This window comes from Dermacentor variabilis, chromosome 1 (genome assembly GCF_050947875.1).
Source record: "Dermacentor variabilis isolate Ectoservices chromosome 1, ASM5094787v1, whole genome shotgun sequence".
Taxonomy (NCBI): Eukaryota; Metazoa; Arthropoda; class Arachnida; order Ixodida; family Ixodidae; genus Dermacentor; species Dermacentor variabilis.
In genome coordinates, this window is record NC_134568.1 from 228,535,202 (window position 1) to 228,559,442 (window position 24,241).

At 48.4% G+C, this 24,241-nt stretch overlaps 1 protein-coding gene and 1 long non-coding RNA gene across 7 annotated transcripts in view; one reads left to right on the plus strand and one right to left on the minus strand.

The window, feature by feature from the left end:
- Positions 1–24,241, plus strand: part of LOC142558321 (uncharacterized) — a 121,661-nt gene that overhangs the window by 80,281 nt on the left and 17,139 nt on the right. The window contains exon 5 of one of the 2 annotated variants that reach the window (XR_012823009.1): positions 8,498–8,792. The exons of the other annotated variant lie outside the window; for it this stretch is intronic. This is a non-coding gene — a long non-coding RNA (uncharacterized LOC142558321). Of the gene's footprint in view, positions 1–8,497; positions 8,793–24,241 lie in introns of those variants that run through there. 2 annotated transcript variants of the gene reach the window in all.
- Positions 1–24,241, minus strand: part of cac (calcium voltage-gated channel subunit cacophony) — a 564,571-nt gene that overhangs the window by 40,366 nt on the left and 499,964 nt on the right. For 3 of the 5 annotated variants that reach the window (XM_075670418.1, XM_075670403.1, XM_075670422.1), the window contains 3 exons: positions 17,217–17,418; positions 12,072–12,236; positions 4,457–4,567 (listed from right to left, as the gene is read on the minus strand). In XM_075670418.1, the coding sequence (XP_075526533.1) occupies positions 4,457–4,567; positions 12,072–12,236; positions 17,217–17,418 (478 nt within the window). Of the gene's footprint in view, positions 1–1,508; positions 1,620–4,456; positions 4,568–12,071; positions 12,237–17,216; positions 17,419–24,241 lie in introns of all 5 variants that reach the window. The other 2 variants (XM_075670406.1, XM_075670414.1) reach the window with 2 other exon arrangements.

Genomic DNA, 24,241 nt, shown 5'->3' on the forward strand with positions numbered 1-24,241 from the left:
TAAGAGTCCAGCTAGTGGACACTTCTGCTGTTGAATTTCTGATTGGCTGGGCTGGGCTGCGCGTACGCAGCAAGCAGGCATCACAGCCAATCAGCACTTCAGCAGCAGACGAAATGAACATGTCCACTGGGTGGACTCTTACAGAATACCTCCCCAGGACGCTGCCGGAAATCTTAATATCAAAAACTATTCTTCTCGAGGATGGGCAACCCTTGGCGATAGGAATTAACGATGCCTTCTGTATAAAGGAGCACTAAAGGAAAGTATTAAATAAACCTGAATTGGTAGATTGCAGTTACTAAACAGCGAAAGAAGGTCACATTCGCCTAAAATTACACGTCTGGTACGCGACGAAATTGCAGTAAGCATGACGACGTCATTTTCGAATCACCGAAGCGCTTACTGCGACGTTACAAGCTGTGGAAACGACCGGCAGAAGCCACTTATTGAATGACAAAAGAAATGATTGCACAGAATGCGAAAAATAAAAGGAATTTTGAGCCCAACAATATTTCTAGCCATTCCTCGTAAGAGAAAATAGTGCTTGAACAAGTGGAAAGGCAATGAGATTCGTTCACAACGTAATGACTTCATCGGTTCTGCAGTCTGCACGTGGAATAAATTGTGAAGGGAAAATCCAGCCAACTAAGTCGCCTTTCCGCATCAAGCCAACACTGACAGAGTTTCAAAGTAGCAATGCACTAGTTTAGCATGGTTTAATGCTCGCCTTTAGTTTCCTTTTCAGTCAACCCCTCTTGCCAGTAGAGGACGCTGCAGTTTGTCGTTATTTTTCGGCTGCATGAGCCAGTCTTTTTCAGAGAAGTCTAATGTGTTACATAAAGCGTACAATACTACAAATAGTTTGAACGCGTAAGCCAGCTGCCAAGTACGCGGCTCCACAACTCTGCTTGATCTCAGTTTAGAAGTAGCATATTTTGCGGCTACTTTCACGAAACGTAGTTTAGGTTTTGTGATATCCGTTCAGAACGAGTTAGTACATAGACTAGGCAAATGGGGTGCTTCTCGTTTGAAAGGACAAATTCTAGAAACGCTGCAGCCCCATTAATAGAGCCGGAAGTGGCCGTGCTTTGTAACGATCGATTTCACTTTCTCTCTCCATGCCACACGTCGCTCCGAGTGACCGATAAGGTCGGCCGAGAGGCGGCGTGCCGGCTGCACGTCGAAAGCAGTGGCAAACGAAATGTGTCTCTCAACCACTTGGCATGATGCGGGCAAAGGACTGACCTCAGCGCACGCGGCCGGCGATAAAACAAGCGTCCCTGGCCTTCCTAGCAAGGTTAGCGTAACACGAACGCGGTCGCCATTCAGCGGACCGCTTCGCGTTGGATCGCAGTTGAGAAAGGCGCAACGAAAGGGCGGCAAGCGCGGCGATACGAGGAAGCTGCGCGTTTCTCGGGCTGCGCACACTTTCAGTCACCACAGCAGAAATAAGAGAGAAAGAAGAAACGAAACAGAACGGAACGATAAAAAATGTGATTTTCCCAAACCTTGCATCCATAAGCCATGAACTTGAATATACATTCCAGCAGGAAAAGGATAGTGAAGGCCATGTTTAAGTAGCTTAGTATGTCGGAATATAAATCGCTGGCATAATGGAACTAGAGGTCCACCAGGAGGGAAGGGAAGAAACCAGAAGGGCGGTAATGAGCCACCGAGGAGGAGCGCGACCCCACAAAACAACGATGCCCTTGCCCGGCGACGGCCGACGGCGGACGCTGCTTCCGATGCGCGCGTCCGCGGGCGCCCCGCGAGGACGCGTCGTCGCGGGGCCGGCGGATCGGGGCGTGGAGGCAGCGTCCGCATCACAGGTTCTGCGCGAGACGCCCCTTGGCTAGCGGCTCTGTACACACGGGTGCGCACGAATGCACGCGCTGAGGGTGGACTCCGCGCGTTTTCCTACCGGCTTCAAGGAGCGATAACGCCAAGACTGGAAAATATACTACACTGTGCAGGTGTCTCGCAAGCTGTTCGCAAACTCCCTGCGATTTAAATTAGAACAAAACTTCATATGCCACCTCTTTTTTTTTTTCTGCGAGTGTCTTTCTTTCTCTTTTGTGGAATGATGCGAACCCACAGATGCATGGTGCTTTGCTTTCTGTAAGCAAGCAAGTGACGTATACGTTCGCCCATATGCCATACTGGCTCACGCCTGAGAGTGCTGACACCGCATTACTTTTCACACCACTATCTCTCCCCTCTCTCTCTTCACCCCCATACCCCCTTCCCCCAGTGCAGGGTAGCAACCGGACGTGCGTTTGGTTAACCTCCCTGCCTTTCCTGTCTTCTATTCCTCTCTCTCTCTCTCTCTCTCTCTCTCTCTCTCTCTACTTATGGTGAAAACTGTGGAGTAGCCAAGAAATGATGCGAAATTTTGAAGCGTCGGAAGTTGTATACCATGTGATCTTTATTGCTATGGCTACTAGTGCAAGTTGTAGACCGCTCATCCAGTACAGTCAGCGTGAAAATTACCCGAAAAAAAAGGAAAGCCTAAGTGCGCTGCACGCGAGCTGTGTAATATAATAACCACTGACTTCGTATTCTAGCAGTGAGCTTGAGCTGGGCTTCCATATTGTCCGGCTATACTTCTTAACATTTGTCGTCAAACGATACATTCATGATATATGATAAGGGACAGCAGTCTTGATCTGCACGACTTTAGGTCCCATCTCAAACAGAGTTCGTGTGATATACAACGTGCGCCAATTTTGAGACGCTTTGCAAACTTAGCCCTTATTTCTGGCTAGTGCTGTTCGTTCACGTAATGAAGAAGTTGTCGGAGACACCTTAACTTGGTCTGTAAATAAAACAAAAAAGCAAAGTATACCTTAATGTGCATCAAACACTGCCGAGTAGCTGCAAGCGTTTGCTGGTAGAAGGCACCGCGTTTCAGTGGAGCACCTCAAGCAGACTCGTAGCGCTAGGCTTTCTCCTGGGGATGCGTCACGGCTGGGGAGTGACGTTCTTCCTACAGCGGCGTCGAGACACGCCTGTAGCAGCGCTACGGGCCGCTGTGAGCCTCTGCTCATGAGGGAGCAGACCCAAGGGGCGCTTCGGAACCTTGTCGGCGGCGCCATGTGCGCAGAAGGCGCTCCCCCCTCCCCCCTCCCAAGAGCCATTCTTTTATGACGGCGGCAGCAATAACGTGCAGCGATCATGCCCAAGAAACGAGCAGGGCGGCAGGCAAGCGTCCGGCGACCCGTCGCGGGTGCTCCACACGGCAGCAGGTGCTGAAGATGCTTAGCATGCAGTTTGGCGTGCAGGACATGGGCAGGCAGTAAGTGGGATGTTCCCAAGAGAGCAGAACAAAGGGCGCCTGACCAATGGGGCTTGAACTGAGGGGAAACGGCTTCTCCCGGCAGCCGGGAAGGCGCGTCGACACATAGCGGGATGGCTCGGCATGACCTACCGTGACTAGCCCGCCACAACCCCTCGCGGTCTACTGAGGGAAGGCGCCCCGGCGGCACCTGCCATCGGCACCGCCTCGGTGCTCGATGGCAGGAGCGGATAGAGAGGCACGCAGAGAGGGAAGCTATAAAGGTGGACAGCGCCTCAGAACTCCGAGGTAAGGGTTCTTCCAAGGGCAGACTGAGGGGAACCGAAAACGTACGCCAACTTAGGGGAACGAAAGAAAGCGGAAACACGGAGGGAACTAAAAACTACCGGCGTTATGTGAAAACGAAAGAGGGGAAAGAGAGGTGAAGCATGGACGGGGGGTAGGGGGGGGGCGGTGTGTACATGTAGGGCAGGTAGAGACGCCACTCCTGACGGGGCCTTCCATGGGGCGAGCGTCGAGGTCCTAGAAGATGCTTACAATGCTGCTAGCACAAACTCATGTCACACTTTCACCATGTCACATGCAGCAAATTGCACCCTCGTTCAAGGGAAGCTAGCTCAGTTTCATTTTGTTTTGTCGGACGACACCATGAGGGCAGCTGCGGTTTTTCGCCCTCGCACGGCACAGGAGCGCATCGGGCTGCTTGCACAGGCCTGCTCTTACCCGTCCGCTGCTGTGCAGGGAGATCGCGGCCAAGCTCTCGCTCGGGGGCCGCGCTCTCTCTGCGCACTACGGGGAGAGGCAACGCCGCATGCGTGCGCGGGCGCCCGCTGCACAACCTAGGCGGCAGCGTCTGCTGCCTGGGAGGGGCGGCTGGGTCCAGAGCAGGCCTGCCGGTGGCGCCATCTGTCGTGCTACCACCACTGAGCTGACACTGACGGACATGTTCAAGAGGCGCTAGTCACCAGCGCGCAGCCCAGGGCAGCTTCACAGCAAAAGACACTAAGTGCTTCTCGGGCGGCGCCCACTGCCCAGCTTGCAACAGGAGCTACACAGTTCTAGAAGCCGACGGGTCCAACCAGCGAGCTCCGCGTCTGGAGCGCGGCCGGAGTTCGCTGGCTGTCCCAGTCGGCCAAGCGCTGCCTAAGGCGGGAGCCTTACCCGGACTCCGAATGCGGCCACCTTGAGAACGCATTCAATCGTGAAAAGCGCGGTGAAGGCAGCGTTCATGTAGTGGAGCGTGTTCTTCAGCGTCTTGCTTTGATTGTAAAACTAGCCGCCGGCCACGAAGAGATGCACAGGACCCCAACCAAGGAATAAGCACGGGGGAGGGTCACAGAGAAAGAGAAAGAAAAACAAAAGCCAAGCAAATGAAACAGAAAGAAACAACCTTCTACAGCAATGCTCTCCTCGGAGGCTACAACTACGGACTCGTAATGCACCGCTGCCCTCTGGCGGCTGGCCTCCGGCGCCCGCGGGAGGCGGCGGCCCCGTGCGCTTTCAGCGGAGCGATAACGCGTGTGCACCGTCGTGTGCTTGTGCTGGGCAGCAAGCTGCGCAACGTGGGAAGAAGCGGCTATCGCGCCTGGCAGAGAAGCATGCTGAGGTGCGCGTTTATTCCGGGCCGCCGACCACGCGTGGCACGACAGCTAGGCACAGCGCTCAACACTTGTTGTGGCGGCTTTCTGCCACACAGACACACACTCAACAAACATCGATGCCCTGATATCTGAGCGCGAGCCATGCACAACACGGGCGGAGTTTGGCTGATTGGTCCGGCCAGGAACGTCATATTCGCCCATCTACTAGTCAGAGCGTTAAGCGAAAAGTGGGGCGAGGAAAACATGTCTGACCAACAGGCTAGACGTGTGCTTACTCACTCTTGTTTGCCACCGTCCCGTTTGAATAATTGGGGATCCACCTAAATAATCTCACAGATAGAAATGAAACTATTAACAAGTGTGCCACAATCATCTTCCATCCCTCTTTTGTTTTCCCTTTCCCAGAGCAGAGTAGCAGATTATGTGCACTAGGTCATGTAGAATTCTGTCGTTCAAACTCTTTTGTCATGAGCTCCAACTAAACTTGACTTTCTAGATGCGAAGAGAAAACAAAATTTGGTTTATTCACTGGATGTTCGCAAATCACTTGGCACTTGCTACACTTTTGACCTTGCAGCAGACTGTACTTTTGAACAGTTAAGGCGTTTCTTTTTCTTGAAGAATAATTTGTGTGCACATCGTGGCCTTGTGCTCAAAGCTTACCCCAACAACTAAATACGCAGTAGGAAGCTTCAAAATGCATTCCAACTATGCGGTCATCGCAAATCATGGGTACAAACATTTCCGATCTCTCTGACGCCACTGGAGCTTGTGAGCAGAGCTGAATGCGGACCGAGCATTGGGGTAGAATGCCCAGCAATCAGAATCTCCGGTTCGAAGGATGACGTGTGTCCTTCGTCATTCGAAGCCGCCCCGAGATTCAAAGCGCCAGGAAAGTTGAAGCGTGATGGCCCAGAGAAACATCTCTGGTCACGTGCACAGTGGCTTGTGGACTTTTGAAGTACCAGTGTACACTCTGCTTCAGAGTCGCAAATGTGAAAACGAAGCTTCGTAACACGTGTTGAAAAGACGGACAGGTTTCGAAAGTGAGATATATTGCCACTTAAAATGGCCATTTAATTCGTAATCAACTTTGTGATTAATGTTTCAACGAGACGGTGAACAAACGTTTATCTAATGGCGTTGTCGACGTATTTATTCCGCTGACAAGGTCTACTTACACCCGTATTCAGGAACCAACCTAATCGCAAATATCCTCCTTACATTTACTCGCTATACTATGGTCTCCCGAACTTTCCGCCATTATTCATCAGGGCAGGCTTGACCGAAACAATATGTACATCTGTGGACCAGTAAAATTTCGTTGTACTTTTATTTACGCGCTTCCGGTGCCCGATTACAATTGTCGATTACAATTGTTTTAGTCATGACTGGCCCTACATCTTTTTTTAATGCCAGCAACAATGGTTATTCTTTTTACTGCTTCTAACATTAGCGAACCATCGTAACGAATTCACTCGTCCATAATCAACGTTTAATTGTGCTCCACATAATTCAAGATGGGCGTCAGCTGACACGCCTGATAAACAACTGCTGCCATTGCTTCAAAACAAGCGCACACCTTTGATTGGGGTGCCATGTAACTTGGACTATGCATGTGTAAAAAATAATAATAACGCGCTGTTGAGTTTGGACACTATTAAGTTTACACAAAGAAGTCCTTTTTTTAACTAACGTCAACCAAAGAAAGCTGGCGCTGCGCTATGAAATAGCGTTTACTTACTACGTATTACGAACAGGGCATGACATAATGGAAACAAACTGTAGGCGAAGTGGACGCCTTGATTGCCTAAGCTGTTATAGGCAGAATTTGCGGCAGTGACAGCAAAGCTATTCTCAGTCCACGCGGTCTCTTGGCGAGAGATTTCCAGGATCTTTGCACGAAAACAAAAATAACATCTAAAGTTGGCAGTGCTCCTGTGAACAAGCATTTAATTTAAGCGGCGTTTCGAAATAAAACACACGATAATTCGACAAATCTAAAGATGCTGTCTGCGGCAAAAAAGAAAAAGAGCGAATGATTATTTTTGGCTTCTGCTGCAGATTGACACGATATACACATATTAATATATTAGACGTTGAGCTTGAAAATTGAAACCTGCAAAAAAAAAAAAAAGAAAGAAAGTTTCAGTGTATGCTCTGACTTTGTCACCCCTGCCTGGTAACCATACTGGTATGAAGACTTGTTCCCCTTGAGCTTGACTTGCTTATTTTACTAAATTATTTCGCATTAAAACGAATTGAAATAGTGTAGTAACATAACCAGAGCATGTAGAGGTGCCTTCGCAGTCGTAGTGACTTGGACAGCGAAGCAGGGCGGATAGATTTCTTTAAAAACCAAAGCATTATAGTATCTGTACATAGCATCCAATCAAATCAACGCAAGATAGGGAAACATAAATTGAGGTGTAAGTCCTGTAAGCAATTGCAGTCCTACATTTCTTTTCAAAAATGACATTTTAAGCGTTTTAGCCTTTACTGAAACGATGCTCGTTTGATGATGGAGCACTGCTTTTGGAGGATGAAAGCTTAATCGATTAAGCCACCTTATTTTAACGGCACTGAAGTAATAAAGCGAATTGTCTGTCCATAAGAAAATAAGCGAGAGAAAAAAACAACCTTTTACACCTTGTTGAATACATTTGAGACGAATAATTTCTGAATAGCGTTATCATACGAAGAAGCAACAGTGCTTTCCTGCTCCCACGCAGGGGTTTCAGGCATAATTACATTAAAATCATGCGCGTAATTTTGACTTTACTGCGTTCAATGTTTAGAAGTATGGACCTTGGTTTGATTCTTACGAGATTGCACGTGCAAGGCAATATATGATGTGCGTCTGGCAGCGTTTCCATTTATTTGAATTTAATGAAACGACGATCACAGGGGTTTCCTGGGCGCCACATAATAACAATATCTGCCTAGTAATTGATATTAACGATAAACAAAAATACTGGACGATAGTCATTCGCAGCTGTTTATGGTCAGAAAGTTATTATAACTATTTTTACCTATAGCTGACATCCCAGCGTAGGAAATGAAGTGATATTGCAGTAGCCGGGGCTGTGATGTAGGCCGTGAAGCAAGCATATAAAGGGCACGGCTATCACCCATGAGCCTTTGCCTGTATGTAAGCCGGGATAAACCCCACGTCTGAGCCTGTACTGGCAGTTATAACTCTGTTCAGCCATACCAATGCACCAGCATGATTCACCGATGAATGTCTCAACGTTGAAAAAGCAAGACACGTTTTCGTAATGCAGCTACTACAGTAGCCAGCCTGCGGTCCATGTTTGAGTCGCACTTCTGACATGCGGCTTTACCGTGCGCATGCATGACTCACGACAGAATAATGTCTTCTAGAAGTAGCCGTTTTGCAGGTGCTCGAGCGCTCAGACAGTGCTCAGACTATGTGCGTGCCGACCAAAGGGTGGGACGTAAAAGGCTCTACGCGTTGACTGTCGAAGATTGCAAACTATGGCTCAACGAGAGCGACTCATACAGGACGAGATATAACAGAGTGACAAGCAGGGTGAGCAGATAAAAGTGTTCTAACAAATGCGTGTTATCTTTGCTGCAGACGGATGTTGCTACATACAGCAAGACAGATACTGTGAGACAAAAATGCGCGAGGGTACACCCATGGATGACAATGATGGTCACCGGCACCGTGACTTCGTTTTCTAATGAGGTGCCAGTCGGTCGTCTCCAGGTCAGTAAGAACAGGTGAAATATCATTTAAACGTGAGGCGTCAATAAAGATATAGCATTTCGTTTCTCAGCGGATTTCAAAAAGAATTAAGGAGGCTTGGTTTCTGAATACGGAATGTAAGGTCCCTACACTGCTGCAGCGTAAACTACGTGGGTGAGGCAGATATGTAGCATGTGTCTGTATGGCTACTCTTGCTATTAGCTGTTAAAAATATACGTTGTTACGTGCCTGCGTAACCCATCTTACATGGGCAATAATCTGTTCCAGACCTCAGCCGTATTACTGCAGAACATGCAGTGTCTGATAACCAATCCCTAAAGTGAAGTTATGTCGCTCCTTCCGCGACAAGCTTTCATGTGCGCGTATCTTTATGTCTATAGCAAGGCTCACGACATGATGCAGCATCGATCAGTATACATGGCCTTACGCTTTTTGGAGTTGCCATGAGTATCCTCTGGTGTGCACGTGGGATGTTCAACACGGCGAAACACATTTCGTTAATGGCTAGAAGTGCCTCCGATAAGCTCTATTTCCTCGGCAGGCCGAGCGACAGGTGGCTGCCAGATTCACTTCTCGAGGTCAGGTTCAAACAACGGACAGGTCTGTCCTAATATCTATAACGACTGACGTCAGCATATATGTTGCCCAACAGCGGCTCGCCCGTCGGCGTTCGTTGTGACACTTCTCAAAAAGAGTCAATTGCTACTGTATTCGCAAGATAGCCTCATCCAAGCAACCAGCTTCTTTTGAGTCAAATCACAGACTACGGGGAGGGGGGGCGGGATGGTTTTCGGCCGCCCTCTGTCGGAGCTTTTAAGTCGCGGAAACTTGGGGCAACTCCGAAGAGCGTAACACGACAGCATGCTCTGCGTGAGATGTGTTGAGCGGCAGTGAAACGCCCATGCCATACACGAGGCTCAGAGTTGGTTCACATTCGAGAGTGGCGACTCAGGTGGGAAGGCTCGCAAAGGAGCACACAGTTCAGTTCCTATGGAGACAAAGTCGAGCACGTCCTCAGTGAGACCAGGGCGCTGAACCTCTGGGCGGGGCGTCGGCATGCAAGCACGCGATGCACAAGTGACACCTGCTGCGGGGCCTGGCATACCCTCCGCGGAGTACCGCAGAGGCTGCTGGGGGAGCAGCCCAGCTCAATGCCATGGTCACGGGCTGCGCGCGCGCGCGCGCATGACACCGCCCACGACGCACGCAGCGCCAGCCGGAGCTTGTTGGTACACTGCGGTGCTGTGCGTTGACGCTGCGCTCGAACCTTCACGAAGCTACTCGTGCTTCCTACACTTGTGCAGCCAATGTATGCACGAAACCCACACGCGCCTGCGCACCTCGCAATCAGTAGAAGTCAATCACTCACTGCGGGTGTACTGGTCTAAGACTTTGGCAAAACGAAGTTGGATACTACGGCAGCGCATGACAGCACGAAATCAGTGCCTCGAACGAAAAGCGCTCGATCTTCCTTTGAAAGGAAACAACTCATGAAAATTCGAATCAGCGTGCAATGGAAACATGTGCAACAAGTGCCCGTGATGTCGCGGGCAATCTCACGCACTGTCATCGTACGCGGCTGACAATAGTTGGCGGGCGGTTCAATTTATGTAATTGCAGAATACCATTGTTATCTTTTCTCAGGACTGAGAATCGCATCCTAAGGACTGCTAATATTAATACAAAGGCTTAGTTGGAGGTGACCAAAAAGAACACGATTGCTGATCGAAGCTAAGTGTGAATGAGCTGTTCCACAGCGCTTAGAACTTGTGTAACTTGAGGTAAACACACAAGTGAGTTTGTCCCGAAAGGACAGGGTAGTTCAGACATTAAGAGCTTGAAGTACTGGCGCAAAAATTGAGAAGAATATACCTTGCAACCACTGTGCACATATCACATGACCACTCGATATTTCAATTATTTCATTTTAGTAGCTTCGTTTAATTAGTTTAAATATTAGCTAATCGCAGGCGGTTGTGGATGCCTTTAACAGTGTATGTCCAAATGAGCACTGGGAAATGGAAAGGTCAGTAAAAATATCTTTAGTGATATTGCTTTCAGCTCGCACTGATTGGTTAACGCAAGAAAAAGAAAGTTGCAAAACGGATTGTGCCTGGGCGCATTCTTCTTTCGGCATTATTTTCGCAGCGCATAGTTATCAAAAGTGATGACAGGATAGGCGGCAGAAACATCGCGACGTGAATGAGTGCCCTTCGTCGCAAGCTGACGTCACGCAGAACGTTGCGTCACGTTAGTTGAAAGACTCGTCGAACATCACCTTTCCACAATGTGGTCCTAGAACGTTCTCTATGGCGCAAGATCTGTGCCGCTTTTGGAACCATTGAGGGTGAGAACGAGGGTTCTTGTCTCTTGGAAATAGCTATGGAATACTAATAAATCAATAGGAGGTGTGGCGCGTCGTTCGAAAACACTTTTGGCTACGGGTGTATGCCACCAGTGTGTATAATGGTCGAGTCATTGTGTCCTGAATTTTTGTTAGAAAGCAAACATGCAATATTGTAGGATTTACTTTAACAAGACAGGACTGTTTTCCTCTTAAACTCAATCATACAGAAAAATATAGAGCTCGGAAAAATGTGGAGACCCGTATATGAAAATTGATTTCGTAAGCACCAAAGTCTAAAGCTAGCGGCTGCGTAATTTATGTTGGCTCCTCTTTTGGCTCCGAACGCGTCATCGCGTGAACCTCATCCAGCGGTGGTCTCAACTCCATGTGCGGCAACGTGAACTTCGCGATACAGCGCACCGAACAACTCCACGTCATTTTTTGAAGAGCAGGGACGGGTAACCTGTGTGCATAGCTTCACGTACACGAAAGAAAACAAATCCGGCTAGTCTTCATCCCGGTAATTGATCAGTGGCATCACTTGGCGAATACGAGGCTTTGGCCACGGAGTCGTCTGCTGTGGAAATATGGCTCCGACGCCGTGCATGGCAGTGTGGCCATGGGCCCGCGATCCCCTAGCACGGGGGCAGCTCGGCTCAGGCGGCGTGCGGTGCGCGCGTGTGCTGTGCTGGTGCTGCTTTGCGTGCGTCTGGGCCGCGGGCAGTGCGCGCGTGCGCGCCGGCTGACCATGACAGAGCAAGCGCTATGTATATGTACATATATACATATGTAAGGGAGGAAGCAGGGCGGGGCCGCATGCAGGGGCGGCGCGCCCTTGGCCGCCGAGCCCAGCCGTTTTCGGGCCCCGATGCACACACCAAGGGGGCCTCATGCAGGCCGCCGCCCGCCGCCTCATGCCGCATCGTCATCATCATCAACCAGAGACTCCGCTGCGGCAAGCGCGATCGCGCGACCCCGAATCCACGTGGTCGCGAGCCGGGGCCGCGCGGCCGCTGGTCACTGCGACCTCGCAACAGTTGCCTGTCCAGCGGGTTAAACGACAGTCGGACAAGAAAGTTGCAGCTTCCAACTTACCTTCATCATGAGCAGAACGGTGTTGAGCACAATTAATACCATGATAAAGTATTCAAAGGGAGTTGAAACGACTATCTTCCACACTTTGTATTTAAAACTGTCTTTGTTCTTTGGCATATACCTCTGCAGTGGCTTGGCTTGAATGGCAAAATCTATACAGGATTTCTGGAACGGGAAAAAAGAACAAGTGCGTTGTGGTTGCTGCGCCCAACCGTCAAAAATGTACGCAGCAACGTGCGCACGAGGCGGTTGTGGAACGCAGCTTAGGAAAAGAAAACATGGACTGCCAAGTGAACTCAGCGTGAAGAAACTTGGATGTTCTTTCTGTTCAAGCTGCCGTGGACATGGTAAATCCATGTCTTTTTCTTTCAGAAATCCTTGTGCGAAATTGTAAGCAGAGAAGTGGGCAACTGCCTAAGTGAGGCTACTGCGTAATTCTAGCAGTGGAAAAGTGTAAACGTGATAAGGCCACAAAGGCTTCAGTGCGGATAGCACCAAGTCGACACGGCGCTGTTCTGACGTCGTCGTCAAATATTATAGGCGAATCGAGCAGACGTTCACGCAGAAGGGTTTCTGTCCACCCTTTCCTATGTTTCTGTCCTTTACAACCCTTTCAGGAAGCATTTGTGCCAGTAGACATGCAACCACGTCATTGATGTTGACGACGATCGATGACCCCACTAATTGATGAAAGTCACCCTTGTCAGGCTTCTTCTTTGAGCGCTAGAAGAGAGCACATTTAGAAAAGTGTCTAGTTGAAGATAAAGATACGCATAAATCTATTAAAAAAGGCACGTACAGCTGAAAAAAAAGCGTAGCTGAATACGACTGTTCAAGTACGGGAGATGGTGAACATATACGCGCTACCCATTTTTCTGGAGCACCTTTTTATGTCATGGCAAAGAGTGAACTTGAAGAAAAAATCGAGGTATTATGACAATACCGAAGACAGGAATACAGTCGAACGCCTCTATGACGCAATGACCTGTATAAGGATTAATTAGGGGCCGGCCAAATTCATATCTTTTCTATGTATGGTGAACGGCTCTACAACGAAGATCACTACAACGTATTTGCCTGTACCATGAAGGAATTTAGGCGTTCCTGACGGCTGAATTGTTGCTTTATAACGAACGCCACGTAGCGGTGCCTCCTCGGCCCTCATCAGGCGAGTCACTGAGCTGCGCTCTGCGCTAGCACTAACGGCAGTGCTAGCGTCGCACTTGAAGAGCGTGCCGATGTTCTGCTACGCTGTTACAAGAATTGCTCAACTCTTACGCTGCTTGTTCTAACACTGCAGCGGGTGCGACGGCTGACGAATACGTTGCAGTTGATGACAACGACATGATGTTATCGTGCATGCGTGATTGCAGCAAGCAGCAACCATGATATCAGCCTCCCTTCAAACGCAAGGCCTAACGATAGCCACCAATAAGTGTGCGTTGATTGAATTCACGCGCAAACCCATGATGCCATAGCGAGTCTACATTAACGGACAAACTGTCAATTATGAAATGACTCGTCGATTTGTAGGCATTGTAATCAACAAGAGCCTTTCACGGAGCCCCCATTGCACACACCTGAGGAATATACTTGTTTTTTTGCACATGTCCTGAAATTATTGTGGGGAAAATCACGGAGAACATCTGTACGCCACTTGCTACAGTTATACAGTGCTTTATTTGTAGGATTATTAGGTTACCGACTGCCAGTGCTGACCAATGTGCGCAAGTCCAATTTTCGTTCATTGGAAAGCTTACAGGGCCAGGCACTGCGCGCCTGTCTGGGACTAACTCGAAGTGCTTAAACTTCTGCAATAATCGTGCTTGCCAGATATAATCCAATTACAACATGTATCAATGTTGATTGTCTCAGGGCGCATTCGACACATTTCTCGCATTCGCGCTCACCAGTCGGCCATCTTGCTCTCACAAAGACTTCGAGTAACATTTTCCAAGCTGTTGCAATTCATCAAGACAGTATTCCGTCAGAGAATACACCAGCAGCGAAGTCTTCAACTCCCTTGTGGTGTCTCCCGCAGCCACAGGTGTACCTTATTATTCCGGGGATAACTAAGAAGGCCGACCACCCAAGAATAAAACAAACGACGCTGATGCAATTGAATGAATCATCATCATCATCATCATCATCATCATCACCACCACCACCACCACCACCACCACCACCACCACCACCAAAGTTATGCGTAGCATTCTTCGTTCTATCGCTCTTTGCGGGGTCCTTAACTTGTTCTCAAGCTTCTTTGTCAGTCTCGAAGTCTCTGTCCCATATGTCAGCACCGGTGAAATGCACTGATTGTACACCTTCCTTTTCAATGATAACGGTAAGCTACCAGTCAGGCGCTAACGATGACTGCCGTATGCGATCCAACCCATTTTTATTCTCCTGTGAATTTCCTCCTCATGGTGAGGGTTCCCTGTGATTAGCTGACCTAGGTAAACGCACTCCTTCACAGACTCTAGAGGCTGACTTGCGATCCTGAACTTGTCCGGTTATTTACATTATCTTTGTGTTCTGCTTATTAATCGTCAACCCCACTCTTACACTCTCTCTGTTAAGGTCCTCAATCATTTGTTGTAACTCGTCGGCAGTGTTGCTGAATAGTACAATGTCATCCGCAAACCAAAGGTTGCTGAGGTATTTGCCGTCGATCCTTACTCCTAAGCCTTCCCAGTTTAATAGCTTGAATTCTTCCAAGCACGCAGTGAATAGCATTGGAGAGATTGTGTCTCCTTCTCTGACCCCTTTCTTTATAGGTATCTTCCTACTTTTCTTGTGTAGAATTAAGGTGGCTGTGGAATCTCTGTGGATATTTTCTAGGGTATTTACGTAAGCGCTCTGTACTCCTTGATTACGCAATGCCTCTATGGCTGCTGGTATCTCTACTGAGCCAAATGCTTTTTCGTAATCTATAAAACCATATAGAGAGGCTTACTGTACTCTGCGGATTTCTCGATAAGCCGGTTAATGACATGGATGTGATGCATTGTAGAGTATCCCTTCCTGAAGCCATTCTTCCCTTGGTTGATTAAGTCCAGTGTTGCCCTTATTCTATTGGAGATTATTGTGGTAAATAGTTTATATAATACTGGGAGTAAGCTAATGGGCCAATAATTTTTCAGTTCTTTAACGTCTCCCTTTTTGTGGATTAGTATAATGTTTGCATTCTTCCAGTTCTCTGGGACCCTTGCAGTCGATAGACACTTCGTATAGAGAGGCGCCAGTTTTGCTAGCATTATGTCTCCTCCATCTTTGATTAAATCGACTGTTATTCCATCTTCTCTTGCCGCTTTTTCCCGTTTCATGTCTTGCAAGGCACTTCTGACCTCATCTCTAGTTATAGGAGGAGTTTCTCGCAATAGTTCTGCGGAAACCCGCAAGATTGAGAGGAGTAATTATTAAAAGGGAAATAAGACATCCACCCAAACGTAGCTAAGTGCTACAAAAGAAACCCATACGGGTTCCTCGAAATTAAAGCTTCGCAGTTGAGGAAAAATTAGTCCTGGTCCGGGACTCGAACCCCGAACCACCGCCTTTCTGGGGCAGCCGCTCTACCATCTGAGCTAACCAGGCGGCTAGCAGATAGCAGGCGAAGTTGAATTTATCAACAACTCAGAAGGAAAGGCACTTCGCCTGCAAAATGAAACATTGGGGGACCGAATGCACGTCTATACTGATAGGTCGATCGCATTTACCAGGTCAACAGGTGCCTTTGTCATTCCGGCTATGCTAGTCACAATGAAATTGAAATTGTTGCATATAACATCTACGGCGGTAAAGCTTGCTGCTATGCGTGCTGCAGTACATGTCCTACAAGAGAGACCACGCAAATGGTTCATATTTTGCTATTCAAAGGCAGCCCGTCAGGGTTTGCAATTTGCCCTACGCCACAGAATCACGAGCAACTGCTGCAGGATATAAGAAATGATCACCATCAAACTCGTGAGAAAGAAGGCGACATAATAATTCAGTGGCAGTCATGAGATACGAGTATACTAGTAATGACTTCGCCGGTGAAACGGCCCGTCCGCCCATGAAGAAACCCATGTGGTTGCGATCTCATTATGAAGAACGCTCGCTGTAAGGAGAATTAATTTCCTGGCTCAGACTACCACGTACGATTATTGGCCGTCTCCTAGTTCCCTAAAGTGTCTCCTACATAAACTTAATCTTTCGCTAAAGCTGCAACTGTCATCAAGAATTCCATGCTCTAATGCAACGTTGTAATGCCGCCTCTAGATCGGGGTTGCATAACCGAAAGCATATTCGTTCTGCATTTGAATATCTGACACACCTACATGCAACTTCTGCAGTATCGAAGCAAATATTGAACACCTCCTATGCTTTTGTTCTCGTTATGACGTCCAGCACCGCCCTCTCCGGACAACATTAAACTGACTAGACTCAAGACCGTTTTCAGAAGTCAACATTCTTGGACCATGGCGGTGCGCGTCGCTGGCTCAGAAAGCAACGAAGGCGTTGTTACAGTACTTCAAGACGACAGGTCTCTGCGACTGTTTGTAGACTTGGTGCGTTCCTTGGAGTGTGTGCGCGACTGCTGCTGCTCTCTTTCTTCCGTTCTTTATCTCTTTTCAACCCCATCCCCCAGTGCAGGGCAGCAAACCGGACGTGCCGTCTGGTTAACCTTTCCATCCCTCACTCTACCGTAACTGATGACCGACGATGTCTTCAAAGCTATATTAGGCGACCATATTATATTATTAGCCATATTATCTCAACGAAGGCGACAGTGATAAACAGTCTGTAAACAAAGTGATAATTTTTATGGCAAGGGACGCAATAGCGACAATCTGCAGCTTTATCTTGCGTAGCTCCCACGTTTCGCCGCGGAGCGTACCTTGACCTTCTGCGCATTAAGTTCGGTTACAGTCGCACAGTCCCTTAGACGAAGTGTACATAAAATATTAGTGACTTATCTCGCCAACTTTCTTGAATGCATGTTAAATAAAGGTTATCTCTTGTTGAACATGCTTGGAATGCTTAAGTGCGCGATCTTTACAACGAAGTGATCTGTATAACGAAGAATTTCGGAGGTACCGAGCAATTTGTAATAAAGGCGTTTAACTCTATTGACTTTCACTGAGAGAAACCAAGATAGCTTACCTGGTTTTTGTCAAGCTCGCCTTCTTCGAGCTCTTTCTCACCCTGCTCTTGAAAAGTGATGATGATGAGCGCTACGAAGATATTTACAAAGAAGAAAGGGAACACGATGAAGAAGACGACGTAGAAAATGGACATCTCAATTCGGTATCTAGGCAGGGGCCCCTTGCCCTCGTCCGTGGAGTCCATCGAGTTCTGAAGCACTCTGCAGAAGAGAACAGCGAACTCGTCAGAAGCTACTGGGAGAGGCTACATAACGCTCCCGTTATAAGTAAACATTTAGAAACAGGCGGGCTGCAAAACTGCTTTTCGAGAAGAAAACTGTTATAATAAAGCTTGCTGGGCGCTGCCTTTTTGAACACTTGGCTTATAATTGCGAAACTTTCTGACTGCCGCACCCTGGTGCGTAAGCTTAGCGCGCGCGTTTGACAACGAAATGGGAAGGCGTCCATATTCACAATCCAGCTTTCTTAACTTTATTACATTATTTCTGCCGATAAATTGTACTAACCACGTTCTTTATTTCTGTAGAACAAGGCGGTGGTGGAGTCCACAAGGCGGTGTTGTCCAGACGATGCAAAGAACACCGACTACCTAATTTCACACCGTGTTTACAATTAGTTCAGCTGTTCGCCGTAGTTCCATTTTTCTCATTCAACACCTAGAGTAGCATGCAAGGCTACCAGCCATGCTATAGCATCTCCAACTTCTCATTATTGCGAGCATCTCCGTCTATCTAGCTTCTCCATCTCTGTTACCAGTATCTTGGGCAGGTTTTGGTAAGCCTTTCTTACAAGTGAAGTGGTTTGACACAGACCTGGGAAACGACGTCTTATCATTTTTATATTCATAAACAGCATACACTGCAATCTCGTTGATTACCTTCGCGGCAACCGGAAAATCAAACGTAACATCCAATAATCGTGTTATCCGGAGAAACCTACGAAAAGTATGAAAATAGGCGTATTCAATGACAAACTCAATGGCACATGTTTATGTGATACTGCTCCGAATAACACATTATGCGGAGCACCATCACTCACCGCCGCACGAATCGCAGCCACTGCACTTTTATTTGAACCAGGAAAGAATAGCGCCAATTAGGAAAATCATGAGGGGAGAATGACACAGGACAAGCGCCATCCTGTGTCGTTCTCCCGCTCGTGATTGTCTTAGTTGGCACTGTTCTTCCCTAGTTCAAGTATGCACCATCTAGCCCAAATGAATGTTGTTTCGAAGCACATTTATTTAGCAACGTCGAAAAAGGTCGCCAATTTGCGCTGAACTTTCTTCTTTTCAATGCCCGTAAAAAGTTCTGGAAGTTAAAAAATGAAACCGCCGTTTCCTCACTCAACTCAGCAACGGCTCACCGCCAGTCGATGTGGTTAAACTGCCGCAGCAGCATTTAACCGATGGCGGCGCGCCGCGTGCGCTTTTTCTCAGTGTGGCTGGGGCTTAACACGTTATTCTTGGGTCATTGGACTATAATTTATGCTAGCACACTAGAATATAAAGCTACGAGTCGTATACATGCCAGTAAAAACCCACTTCTTCAGTTGTATTATCCAATTTAAAGTGAGAACGCGATCGCAATAACCGCATGAAATTTCATTCGTGCTATGCCGGAAAGCGTAATATGCAGAATCCTATGGACGACATTCCACTGTATTTATTCACAGTACTCGAACTCCAGACCAGCGTATCGTCCATTGAAACAAAATCGGCCCACTATTACGGCGGCTCGTAGCCGCCCGTCAATGAAGCTGGCACCTGTGGTGCGTCTTCCTGCCTTTCGTGGCTAAGGCTCACCGTGCGCAACCTCTCCTGCCTGGTCTCCGCCCACACCGGCCTCATATAAGAGACGCAGCAGGCAACGCGAGCTAATGTTCCACAAACACAATAGAGAGTTTTAGAATAGGGGCCCCAATAGTTTGGGGCCCCAAAGAGCTTTGCGGGTGTTAGCGTTGGGGCACGTAGGAGTGAAGAGTTATAGAATAGGGTTTGACGTTTGCGGATAGCGTCTTGCGCTGACAGCGCCACTACGGCGTCAAAGAAAAGCTATTAGAAATAATTAAATAATATATACCATTTTATGACAGGAATAATAATTTTGACTTTCGTGTATTCGCATTTAATTACAATTTAGAGGTTATTCTGTAAGCAGCAAGCAATTAGTTGCGCTTAGTTTTGAGCAAACCAACTTTACTAGCCTTCACCAGCCAAGCTTAGCCGTGTTAGGCTTACGAGCCATAAAATCTACAATCGAATTCAAAATCAGCGGCGTCTAATGAGTCAATCTTCATAACACACGCTAGTTGAGAGAAAGCGATGACCGCAGTCACTTCTCCTAGCTTGCGAACTTCACGCGTTACCGCGAATCGAATCCAGTTTGGTGCTAGGTTAGAGCCGTCGCTTCGATGGGTGCCGCCATGTTTACCGACGCAAAACTTTTGGGGCCGCTATTTGGGCTCTCGCTAAATCGGTGAAATAGCGTTCCCAACGCAAAACCCAAAGGCAGTTTGCGTCTTGCGCATGCGCAGTGGCTTCGACGCTATTTCTTTGGGGCCCCAAAACGTTTGGGGCCCCTATTCTAAAACTTTCTAATATAACAGCCATGCACGTAATACAGTAACTGTCAGCCTGGCTTCTAGATATTCGATAATGCTTTCCCCGTCGCAATGACTCATCATGCACCCCAAATGCATGCGTTATTTGCCTTAATTAGAGGTGATCAATGAATCGAAGAAGTCATATTATTGTGTCAGAGAGTCTAAAATCGCGCAAGAAGGCAAACACAGGAAATTGTTGCCCGCGCACATGCTTCTTAGATATATGCAGAAGAATGCATAAAACGAGGGCCACTTTCAAGCGGGCCTCGGTATACACTGCAGTGGAGCGCGCTTCACGTGCTTCGAACAAGAGCGCCGACCATCGAGCTTGTTTAGCGGCAAGTGCCATTCAACTTCTTGATCAGCGTACCGAAAGATATGCAATATAGTATGCAAAGTAACATTTTCTAATTCAATCTGAAATGTGGGAATGCGTGAACCAAAAAAGGGCATATACATGTGAGTGTTTTCTTCTTTTCTTCTCTTTTCTTTGCGCAAGTGCTTCTCTTGCGGAACACTTCTCGCCCGTCTCTGTGCTTTTCTGGACTTCTCGCTGCACCTGTGGGGTCTACCGCCCCCTCCATCGCGGTGATGGATGTACAACACCCAGAGGATCCTCCCAGTTCCCGTTCACCCGCGGACATCGGTTCGAGGAAGCCAGGAAATACGTCGAGTGGTAGCGAGGACACAGAGCTGTACTCCGCATCAGGTGACAAGTCCTCGGAAGACAGCTTTCGACTTGTCCAGTACCGCAAGGCCAAACGAAGAATTATCAACTCATCTTCGGCGTCCAGCTCGAACACTGTGAAAAGAGCGCCTCAACGATGGCCTCACTCCATCCTGTTTGTGCCACAGAACGCTACCGACAACCTGCGCGTCCTCAACAGGCAAGCAATCTCCGTGTATCTAGAAAACACCGTGCCAAACGAGATCAAGGATGTCAGGATAAACACTACGCGAAACATCCTGGCAATCGATGTGATGAACCCGAGCGCGCTGACCATACTACAGCATGTAACGCAGCTGGGAAACATCAAGGTCCGATCCATCGTGCCAACGAATGGTGCCACAGTAACAGGAGTCATCTTTGACATTGGCAATGAAATACCAAACGCAGACCTCCCAATTCTCATAAAACCAGCAAGTGAACACAACGCAGAAGAAGCCGCCCCCAGTACAACAAGGTGCTGTATCCGAGGAGTCGCGGAAAACAGATGAGCAAGTTATAGCACTTATTAGGCCTTTAATGAATGCCATTCGCGTGTTGCTAAGCAACATGCACACACCGTCTGCCAGAAGTGCGTTTCAAGTACTGGACGCTCTTAGTCCGGTGCTTGCAACCCTTGAGTAGATCATGGCTCCACAATCATGGTCTTTTAGGGAAGAGGTTCGACAAGCAGCTATTTTTCAATGGAATGCCCGCGGACTCAGAGCGCGCCTTTCGGATTTCCGTCGCTTCGTGTACGCCAATGTGTTTCCCATTATCGTCATTTGCGAGCCGAACTTATCGAACACCAGCAGGCTTTCTGTATATGAATCATTTATGTCGTCAACTGTTTATGAAAACAGTAAGGTTTTGGTGTTTATCTGCCGTGACCTCACCTACACTCATCGGCCTGTACCACCTAACGACAATAATCAATATATATGCCTAAACGCAAGGAAAAAGAATTGGGCCTTTACTTTTGTGGGCGCCTACCTGTCTCCGTCAAGTCGATTTGATTACAAAAGACTACGAGACATCCTTTCCTCAACTTCCAATCCCTGGGTCATCATTGGAGATTTCAACGCCCATCATACACTCTGGGGAAGTCCGATGATCAACGCAAGAGGCAGAGCTCTGGTATCTTTCGCCTCCAGTAATGAACTTTGGCTGCTGAATGATGGAAGTCCTACGTTCTTACGCGGCTCCACGTACAGCAGCTGTCTTGACATGACTTTCGTCTCACGAAGCCTTGTCAGACGTGCAGGGTGGTTTGCGGACATAGAGACGCACGGAAGCGACCATATCCCCACGTACAACAAGATCAGAGGATTGTCCCCTTCCAAAATACGGGATACGATCCAAAGAGTGGACTGGCCTAAATTTCAGTCTATTATGGAAGAACACTGCGACGCCAATCCGTCTTTCGACTTGGAAGAGGCAATCAAGAGCGCGGTGCAAAACACTATGCGTACTCTCACATGCTCTTCGAAACTGAATGAATTTGATGTGGAACTTGAACGACTTCGAGCAATCCGACGACGTGCTGAACGAAGATACCAACGTACGAAGATGATGGACGACTTACGAACCGCCAGGCGCACGCAAAAGAAGATACAGCGCCGGTTAGACAAGCTCGAATCGCAACGTTGGACTGCCTTCTGTGAGTCGCTAGATCCACGGAAGCCTTTATCGCAACTATGATGAACGGTGCGCGGTCTCCGGACGCTCCCCGTACAGCGATTCCCATTCAAGGCGCTTGCACTCTCTCAAAAGATATCTGAGATTGACGTGGCAGAGGAATACTGCGCCAGATTATCCGGCCAACTCACAGCTACCAACATTCCATCGCCTTCGAGCAGCTGTCCGCCACCACGTGATCACCGGATGGATCTACCATTCTCAATCCACGAACTTAAGGCAGCATTAGCTTTGTGTGGCCGTGCATCAGCGCCAGGACCTGACGGAATTTCCTACCCAGCTCTGTGTCACCTGGGGGAGCGAGCGAGAGGAGTGCTTCTTGAGGTGTACAATGCATCTTGGATTGATGGCACGCTACCAACAACCTGGAAGACAAGTCGCCTTGTTCCACTGCTGAAGCCTGGCAAGTTGCCGTTGGAACTCTCATCATATCGCCCGATAGCTTTGGCGAGCTGTGTGGGCAAAGTAATGGAGAGGATGGTCCTAGGACGCCTGGAGTGGTACTTGGAGTACCACAACACCTACTCAGAGGCCATGGCGGGCTTCCGACGCGGCCGATCATCGATCGATAACGTCGTCGACCTGGTCACCGACATTCAACATGAGAAATGCCGTAAGCGTCTCTGCGATTCTTTATTCCTCGACGTTAAAGGGGCGTATGACAACGTCACCCATGAAGCCATCCTCTCTGCTCTCGCAGAGGTAGGAGTGGGCGGTCGGATGTTTCAATGGATACGGAGCTATCTATCCATGCGATCCTTTTTTGTAAGCACCGAGGAAGGCCATACTTGTCTAAATTATAGCTACCGCGGCGTATAGCTACCGCGGCGGTAGCCATACATGTATAGCTACCACGGTGTAGCTACCGCGGCGTATAGCTACTCTACGCATATTTACACTGATGGATTTGTCCTTCCAAGGAGCTCCGCGGCGGCAATCGTCATACCAGAGAAAGCTACAGCAATCAAATTTAAGACGACCCACGCGACAACATCGACGGCAGCAGAGCTCGCAGCGCTCTTTACTGCCCTTCATCACATTGGTGATGAACCGCCACACAAGTGGACAATATTCTGCGATTCGAAGGCGGCACTGCAGTCTCTACTGTCACCTTTACGACGCGGACCGCACGAACAACTAATATTCCATATTACAGAGACGTTACACCATATAAGTGAAGCAGGCCATGAAATAACCTTCCAGTGGCTTCCAAGTCACTGCGGGATTATCGGCAATGAACGGGCGGATCACGCTGCCCGCTCAGCCCATACTGAGGAGCGCTACGTCCCAGTTCCTCTTTCTAGAACTGACGCAGCACGGAAGCTCCGCCTACTTGCTCGGCAGTGCACCGCGTCGCAGTGGAATGAGCCACATTTAAGAAATACGCGACTGTACTCACTTGATCCCACACTAAGTCTTCGAACGCCATCACAGCTTCGCCGTAGAGACGCCTGCCTTTTATATCGACTTTGGTTGGGCGTCGCCTTTACCAAAGCCTATGCATTCCGCATAGGGATGGCCGACACCCCAACCTGTGACCACTGCGGCCATGAAGAATCAATTGGCCATATTTTGTGTACCTGCCCGCAGTACAGTCCACAGAGGGCATGCCTTCGCCACGAACTTGACCAACTGGACGACCAACCGCTATCCGAAAAAAGAATTCTACAACATCGAAAGGACCTACCGTCACAGAAGAAGGCCGTGCAAGCGCTATTGCGCTTTTTGCGATCTACCGGTCTGTGTGAACGACTTTAACTGGAACGCCTTTTGTGTGTGTGTCTCTGTGTGTGCGTGTGTTTTTTTCCTTTTTTGCGTTTTCCTCTCTGTCATCTTTCTAACCCCTATCCCCCATCCCCTGTGTAGGGTAGCAAACTGGAGAGTCATATCTGGTTAGCCTCCCTGCCTTTCCTCTTCATTCTCTCTCTCTTCTTTTCTTTAAGTCAACATAATCACAGGAAACACGTGATGTTAGCGGACATAGAGAGACTTCAGTTCCAATAAATAACAATCTT